This window comes from Musa acuminata, chromosome BXJ3-7, assembly GCF_036884655.1.
Source record: "Musa acuminata AAA Group cultivar baxijiao chromosome BXJ3-7, Cavendish_Baxijiao_AAA, whole genome shotgun sequence".
In the NCBI taxonomy this organism is placed as follows: domain Eukaryota; kingdom Viridiplantae; phylum Streptophyta; class Magnoliopsida; order Zingiberales; family Musaceae; genus Musa; species Musa acuminata.
Genome location: NC_088355.1, coordinates 40,285,285 through 40,294,318, shown reverse-complemented (window position 1 = coordinate 40,294,318; position 9,034 = coordinate 40,285,285). Strand labels below are relative to the sequence as shown.

The 9,034-nt window shown below is 36.8% G+C and overlaps 1 protein-coding gene across 1 annotated transcript; it reads right to left on the bottom strand.

Moving 5' to 3' along the window:
- Positions 1–1,435: 1,435 nt before the first annotated feature.
- On the bottom strand, positions 1,436–8,731 carry LOC135585346 (uncharacterized). The gene is made up of 5 exons (XM_009412521.3): positions 8,506–8,731; positions 8,302–8,409; positions 5,810–5,977; positions 1,906–2,016; positions 1,436–1,766 (listed from the first exon to the last, which is right to left on the bottom strand). The coding sequence occupies exons 1-5, from the start codon at positions 8,605–8,607 to the stop codon at positions 1,725–1,727; spliced, it is 531 nt and encodes a 176-aa protein (XP_009410796.2). The 5' UTR covers positions 8,608–8,731; the 3' UTR covers positions 1,436–1,724.
- Between the last annotated feature and the right edge of the window lie 303 nt (positions 8,732–9,034).

Genomic DNA, 9,034 nt, shown 5'->3' with positions numbered 1-9,034 from the left:
GATGATCAGTTGTCCATTTCAAGCTAACAAAGATCCACATGAAGTCCTCCTATCTATAAGTAATTGCACATCAACGAGAACTGCATCTTCTTTTATCTTCCTTGTACTGGTTTACGTACTTATCTACGGAGCACCGAGTTGCTGGTCTCCGTGTGGACCAATCCATCATGCCGCAATCCACTTCATCCCAGGAGGAGTAGCTGCCATTTTTGAGGTCTTTAGTTGCAGCGAAAGAAAACCTGTGTGCGCGCGCGTGCTTGCGGTTGCCATTAGCAGCACTGTCACAAAAACCCTCCTCCTCTTGAAGAACCACAAATGATTCCTAAACTTGCCTTCCTCAAATGATACAGTTAAACCAATTCTTCGGCTAATCCAACGTTACATGCAATGAGAAGGAGGCCAGAGATGTGTTAACTGAACTCTCTTCGTCCTTCTGTTTCCACCACAAGTACACCATCAACATCTTATGTTATTCTACACCTCTCTCTCTCTCTCTCTCTCTCTCTGCATTTGTTCGTTAATATGGACGTCGGCTGCTGTGGAAATGGCTCTCACTATCTCAATGTTTCTTGAAGTATGAACAGTGGTTCAGATACAAGTTTATGCAGAACAAGGGGAAGCTTAGGGTTGCTACATCGGAGTGGAAGATACAAACATAGCACAGCAGATAGCAGTACATCCCCATCAAACATAGCACAGCAAATAGCAGATACAAACATTTATGAATTTTCGTTTTTTTTTAATTATTTTTTTAATTTTAAAAATAAAATTATTATTAAATTTAATTAATAATTATAAATTTTTATATAATAAAAAAATCAAATATAAATAAAATTAAAATTATCATAGACATAAGATAATTAGAAAAAGACAGAAGAAGGAGACTGACGTAAAATTATAAGATAGACAAGACCGATCACAAAAGATAGGCAAGAGGGCAAAGGGATGTGTAGATTATATTGAAAGAACAAAAGTAGTGTGATCAACATAAAAGCTAAAAAGAGAGAAAAAAAAATCATGCTCAGAAATCTCGTCCTTAAAAATAAACAAATTGAAAGGCTAAAGGCGTAGAAATCGAATGCCTTCTCCTAGCAGATTTAAGGTAATATGACCTGCTTAGAACACATACAGATATTGAACTTTGGGTGCCCCAACCTAGTAATGCAAGTGGCAGTATCCTTGAATCATGCTCAAGTATAAAATACATGTATCACATTAATCTTATAGCCGGCTGATTGACTACGAAATCGTTGGCACACATTAGAAGATCACAAGTGCAGCAACTGCTGACAAATCACATTGATTCCAAACAGTATGTACACGAGAGTATCACAAGTGCGATCAACGTAAACAATTATGTTCCATATAATCAGTTCATCCATGAACAATGTCTCTGCTATGGTTGATGCTATAGCATAAGTAAATTCCCGCTCAATTCCTGAAATGTCCATCAAAATTAGTAAAGAAAGAAGAGTCTCCAATACCATGCCCAGAGTTCTAGTGTCATGTTACTGCGCCCAAACATACATGCTTTTGCACACAAAAGTATTTCAGCCAGAGTTTATAACATGGTCCAACGAGGAAATGAGAATGCAGAAAGGACATTTACCCGTGATTATCATCATAATGATGAGAACAAGGCAATCATTAAGCAGTAGAAGTTAAACACAATGAAACCATACTTTTCTACATCTTGCAGATTCTTGATTCTGGATATGCTGACATCAAACAAAGGTTGTCTTCCCTGCACGCTCTTGCTTTTTTGCCTGAAAGTATTCCATCATATGCATCATCAAAACATTGTAAACCAACAAGTATTTGAAACCAGACTAACAAGAACAGAATATACTGATTATCAGCCTAGGATGCAGATGATGTCAAGATAATTGATCCTGTCAAGCTTACCACTCTAAAAGATGCTTGAAGATTGGTTATGCCAACGGGGCATTCTCCTTTCTCATCATAATCTGCAAACTCACCCTCAGACAAATCGACCTCAAAGCTTGTACCACTCAGCTAAAGAATAAAGATTATCAGGTCAAAAAATTAGAACCTTAAACCCACATATATATAGCACATGGCATACATTGTAAACTTCACCCAATATAGAAAATCATAAAGAAGCACAACAAATTGGTTCCTTAACAGAGGTCAATTTATAAATGAAGAGACTAGCAACTTTTACCGAGAGAAGCAGGTCATCTAACAAATTTATGAAATAACACTTACGAGGGTACTACAGCACAGGAACAGGACTCTCAACAAGCAAGGCGGGGCAGGAAGTGCTCCTCATCCCCGTCTCATCATCCCCCATCCTCACCCTATTCCCCATTTAAACAGGGTGGGGGCAGGACGGGGAACCTATAGGTTTTCAATATTCTCCTAATTAATTCAAATTAATTAACAATTACAAAATAATAACAATTGTTAAATGTTGAATCCGTTCCTCCAACATGCAAGCCGTGGGGAGAGAGGTGTTACAATTGAATGTTGATATTGTTTTATCTGAACCAAATTGCTTGCAATTAATTCGCAATCAACATGACCCAGCCTGATTTGAATCAGGCGGGTCAGGTGCTGGGTCAGGTGTCCGAGTCCAACATATAGGCCCACATATTGATAGGGTGGGGATGGGTACAAGGGCGGGGTGGGGAGTGTACTACCTGTCCCCACCACATATCCACGCAGGTAATAGAAACTATCCCAATCCCCATTCTCATCCACACAAGGGATGGATCCCCATGGGTACCCATACCCACGAGTCTAATTGACACCTTGACTTTAAGGTAATACTGAACAGAGGGCAGTCTCATCAATAAAAATGTCAAAAACAAACAAGAGCGAAAGCTTATAAGTTGAGCTACAAGAAACTATGACATTTCAGGGGTTATTCTAGTCTTCTAGACATGGTTTGCCTTACTGGTCCGTACCAATATATCGACCAACTATTAGTACAGTACGTACCGAGCTATACCAAGCCATACCAAACATACCGACACATGATACATGGAAGCATACCGATATACCGCTCATACCGGTCTCTTGTCAGATCGATACATATTTCCATACTAAGAGGAACACTGTGGTACGACGAACTTTGGTTCTAGCAGCTCATAGAAGTTACTTTTCAGAATATACCAACTTCCAAACTCCAAAAGAAAGTGTAACAAAGAGCTCTAACTGAAGGGGGAAGTCTAAAGCTCATTATGGATATAAACCTAGTAACCTACAAACTTTCATTAAAAAGAATAAAAACGTTTTTGCTAGCTTATGTTTATATTGAAAAAACCTAAAGAATTCATTATCTTTGATATGGATAAGAATATGCTAATTCTCATTAAAAATATAACTAGAAATGATTTTGCAAATTATGTTTGGGGCGGCTTGCCTATAATTAAAAAACCAGTCAATATACAGAGAGAAACATACATTCAGCGAAAAAGAAAAAAAATTATATACCAACTAGTCTGTAATGATAGTTATGGCTGATAACTTTGGAACATTCTGATTGTATCCCTGTTTTACATATGTATCTCTACCAGTTTGTTCCTAAAGGAAGGCCAGTGAAATAATTTCCATCAACAGTTTCCAGAAAATGTTAGCTTGTAGGGAATAAGTTTCCAGATGCTATCCTTCCAGTTGCAGAAAGTATAACAACTAACCTATTTTTTAAGCCATCTTTGGATATGAAGTTGTCTGATCATCTCTTATTCCAAGATTAAATTTTGGTTTGCACCATCCAAACTGATCCTTGAAAATTTATATTCACATCACAAAAGCTGTTGCATGGGGATGTGAAGTTCAGAATTACAAAGGCATAAATGTGCAAAAAAATATAATTGCTGCCATGTTAATTTGTGTGACATTCATAAAAGACATCAGTCTTGTGACAATGTACGTGGTGTAGTACTTAAAGAGGGTATGGGCTAACTGCTAAGCTAGAAAAGTGTTCTACAAAACAGGAGTGCTCTGCTTTTCAATAGTAAATTTACTCAAAAGTTTTAATTATTTAAGAGGATGTGTTTCCAAAAATATCTCTAGAAGGACCATTTTGTAGTGCAAGAATGGTTTAGAAGAGAAACTGACAGCAAAACAATAATTGGCAATCAACCTTGAAGTATCTCAGAATTTTGTATCATAAGATAGAATCCACAGTTCAGTTAGACCACAGTAAGAACGGCAAGTTAAAAATTCTGAAGACAAGACATGCCCTTCACGGCAAGTTAAAATTTCTGAAGACCAGGAGGAGGCGAAGAGAGCAAGTCCAGATAGGTCTCCTGGACGGTGGACCTTGTGTGCTTCAATGAGTAAGCCTTTTAGCTACTCACTAACATAGACCCAAAGAGTCCGTAGATTAAGTGCATTGATACCTAGAAGATGGACTATTTTTTCGGACCAGAATATTAAACGGTGGAGATTGTAGGAGTGGATGTCTAGTATGTCAATGTCGTTGCATATCATGTACAGGGACTCGAGCAATAGACAATTTTTAAAAAAGACTTCTAGAATGTGCTCCACAATTTCAGACTACTCAATCTTGAATGAGTAGTCTGAAATTGTGGAGCACATTCTAGAAGTCTTTTTTAAAAATTTTATATATACATATACATATGTATATACATATACATATATATACGTATACATATATATACGTATACATATATATACATATATATATGTATATATATATACATATACATATACACATATATATATGTGTATATATATATATATAGAGAGAGAGAGAGAGGTGCAATACCATATAACCCAGACCTTCATGGATTATTGATTATAAGAAGAGTTTTCCTTTATTGAGAATTTATTAATTCTCTCTTCTTATTAAAAAAATACAAATTACTTTTTATATAATTATATCTTTGAAAATTGAAAAGCACCATCGTCTAGATGAACCTTGATGAAAAGAACCATTATCTAGATGAACCTTGATGAAAAGCACCGTCATCCAAATGAACCTTGATGAAAAGCACTGTCATCCATATGAACCTTGATGAAAAGCACCATCATCCAGATGAACCTCGATGAAATGAACTGTCATCTAGATGAACCTTGATAGTCTCTATTGAGATTAGTCTTTGCTAAGATATTCCAGTGGTTAATGTATTATTGGCATAAGTAATGGGGTTTAGGTTCGAGTCCATGTTTAAGCATTTTGTACACTGTTTAATGTAATGAAAACTTCTTCCAAGTTACAAAAAAAAAAAAAACTTGATAAGCTATAAGGGGGAAGAAATGTATGATTTCCATAATCTAATGATGTTAGAATTCCTGAATTCCTGAATTCCTGTATATAACATGAAATTGATAATTTATACAAATGAACATATTATTTATTTAAGTTGATGAAACAAAGAAAAAGAAAGCACTGATGTTGATGCAGGAAGCTTTCATGTGTCAATTTTCATGGTTACAGATTTGGTAGATGATAACTGTTTTCTGACAGCAAAATAGGGCAGCAAACCAAAAACTAGGTCAGTATTCTCATTAAGCAGGGCTTACAAACTAGATACAGCATGTCACCTATTTATTGTGTGAGGAACCATATTCAAGACAGAATTGTTAACATTTTTCCTTCTAAAGAAGGAATCCAAAAAGAAGCTCATAACTTTTTGTTGGCAGTATACACACTAGCATTAGCAAGAGGCCACTAGAATTTTCAAAACAAAGAGCCAGAAAATTAAACAAGGCATTGATCACAAAGGTGCAGAGTCCAAAGCTATTAAACAAGGAGCCAGAAAATTAAGGGCTCGAGCACAATTTCTGCAAAATATTAGAAACCAGGGATACTCACAGATTCTGCTTTCCATCCATTTTCAAAAGAGAAGTTAACAGGTTCAAAGCCCCTGCAGTCAAAGACCATCAATTTGGACCTGATCCCAGCATGGCTACGTTCAATTGTCAATGGTTCACCATGTCCAGGAACCATCTGAATTGTTCCTTCTCTCCCACAAAGCTTGCACTGCAAGACAATCAAATTGGTTACTGTAAGCTGGAATTGCATATCGAAATTATTAAGGCATGAAAGGCATGTGTAATATTTCAAATTAAGTTAAGACACGAGTTATACCAGAATTTTGCTCTGAAACAACATATTAATCATAGGTCATACATCATACTAGCACTCAATAATAAAGCAATCAATAACAAGTGAGCAGCCATAACATAACCAAATCACATTAGCATGATTTTTTGGTACTGCTTAATTTCATCTTCATTTGTTGCACCACTCCAAATTCTAGAAAATGCTGATGCAATGTGCCAATTGCTCACTTGTTGTGTGCTTGTCAATGCATCTAGAAAAAAGTTCATTCATCGGAAGAGGAAAATGTGACCCTTATTACATCACAACAAATTTCCAGTGAACATGTAACATGAACACAACTCCACAAGTTGCCTTCTTACGGACATCAAAATTTGCTCAGAGTAAGATTTCCTGCAAAGGAAATTTCATTTTACAGGAAAAGTAAAGTTTCTAAAGTTTGCCCATGAACTAAAACAAGGATGACTGAGAACTATTGTGGGTTAACATTTCATATTACAGTAACACATCATATCTATTGTATGGACTATCATCCAGAAACAAATGAGTATAGAAGTCCACAAGGTGACAATAACAATGAAGATGAACCTGTTATACTTACTAGCTTAATATGAAATGAGCTTATATATCTAGAGAGATAAACAAGGCTATGGAAAGGGAAGCTTATATGGTGTTTTGGCTGAAAACTTTTTTTTCACTCCAGTGGTGGAAGGTGTCACCTTTGTGCTTAGAAAAATCATCACTACTAGTTTCTTTAAAGGAATCTCTTAGCGGCAAGATACCCCTTTTTTTAATTAAGCTGTATGCAAAATTGAATAATTATCATTTAACTCTGCAGTCAACTTTACCAAAGCCTTATTCTCAATCATCACATTTAGTAGTTCAGTGGTTTCATTCAAAGCTTTGCAGTCTTTTTTTTTTTGCCATGTTTCCTCTTCATATTGTAAAACATTTTTTTTCTGCTACTAGATGCCTCAAGGACTTGCTAGAGTGCCTTTCCTTCAGAAACTGACTCTCAGTCCAAATGAACTCTCCTGATCAAAACATGCAAGCCAAATTTTACAAGAAATTATTGCATATATCAAAGAAAATATTAATTCAGTTGGAAAAGCTATACCAAAGAAGAAAAATGAATTTTTAATTTATCTAAAAAATTTAGCTATCATCGAAACGATTTACTGCATAATGTAGTCTTCTAACATAGCATGAAGCTTAGTATTTTTCTTATGTAAAATAATCAAATTAAAAGTCTTCTAGAGTTTCACTTCATCCCTTGCCTGTTCCATGACTTCCTACCCTCCTAGAGTAAGTTGGCAACATAATTCCATCAAGAGAAACAGTACCACGCCACATGCTTCACTGGGAGAAACAAAAAGACAAATTTATAGATGTTCTCTATGTTGTATTCTCCACAGGAAAGAAAGCTAGTACCCAGCAAAGAGCTTAGCACTAAGCATAAGAAAGCAAGCCAGCGTGATGGTGCTCAGAAAATAATTTTCAAAGCAATATTCTAGGCAGCATCCCTGAAAATAAATACTAGAATAAACATGAAGGCATGTTTAGCCTAGAACCATATCTACTGCCATTATCTAGTTGCCAAAAGAGGAGATTTTAACTAATCCAACAGGTGAGACAGAGCTAAAACAAACAAAACCAAGTAATAACTTGAGATTAGTCATAAACGGAACCATGCTCATTATATGGCTTCTCAACCACATCAAATCATAAAGCCAAAATATGACTCACAAATTCAAGAAAACGTACCCAAAATTACTGCTTTGAAATTATCCAACATATATTAATTAGAATAGGACAATATTAATATAGGCGAACCTAACAGAAACATGACAATTTATTACACTGACCACACGTCACAAAATGCTTCACGGACTTTGCATGATCACATTGAGAGAACAATGGAATATGATAATTGTGCTTCAAAGCCAACGAATATAGATGTCTATGCATAACGGAAAATAAATCCTAGACTCCCTAAGATGTACAAGAAGAAACTCTGCCCTGAGTTTTACCGGGCATTTTTCCGGTTGACCATCGAACCCAATGATGTTGCTTTAACTTTGACTGATGATTTATTCAGAAGCATGTATCGTCCACACAGCTGTTGAGGAAGAAAGGAGATACAAGTTGCATATGCATCACAACTACAGTACATGCAAACTTGGAAATCCACAATTTCCACAATCAAAGAAGAAAATGGAAGGCATCGAAGGAAGACGATGTACCTTCTGCACGAGATTGGCGGTACCCCTTCCATTGGGGAGCGGGACCGATTCAGACAGCACCACGCAGGTCTCCTTCTGGCTGATCTCCCCACAGTTCTCGCACTTCACCTGATCTCAATAATAGCAAAAAATCCCTTATATTCGATCCAAAACCAGCGAGATCGGAACTACAAGGGGTCAACCAAGGAGGAGAGTAGCGGAGACCTTGAAGTAATATGTGTAATTGGGATCGCTGCAGCCTCCCCGCTGCTGGAGGTTGGTAAGGTTCTCGAGCTCCGCAGTGAAGTCGAGGATGTAGAACACCATCGTCGCGGAGGTGCAGAGGAATGCGAACTTAGGGTTTCCTTCCGGATACGAGAGGAGAGGGAGAGGAAGAGGAAGCCGTGGGCGTGAGATGCAAGCCACCGAACAAAGCGAGCGCGAATGGGCCGCTGGGTTAGCTTATATTTACATGAGACGCTCACGAAATAAACCTTGATGAACTGAAATTAGACCGGCCCGATATGATCGGACCGGAGTTCTATATAATTTGGATAGAGTAATACTGTCCCTATGCATGAATAAAACAACAAAAACACTGCAACAAATACTCACTCATCAAAGAGGAAGGAGACGTATGATGACAGCATATATCAATCATATCGATGTGTCATAAGTTGTTTCAATGCAAAAGATCGATCAACTATTAATAATTAAAATATATATTTTTTATTGTAGAAAGTTTTTAGTGTCA

Coding starts and splice junctions, on each gene's coding strand:
- LOC135585346 (XM_009412521.3), bottom strand. CDS start 8,607: ATGGTGTTCTACATCCTCGACTTCACTGCGGAGCTCGAGAACCTTACC. Junction 8,410..8,505: donor ATTACACATATTACTTCAAG/GTCTCCGCTACT, acceptor TATTGAGATCAG/GTGAAGTGCGAGAACTGTGG. Junction 1,767..1,905: donor TTCAAGCATCTTTTAGAGTG/GTAAGCTTGACA, acceptor GAATACTTTCAG/GCAAAAAAGCAAGAGCGTGC.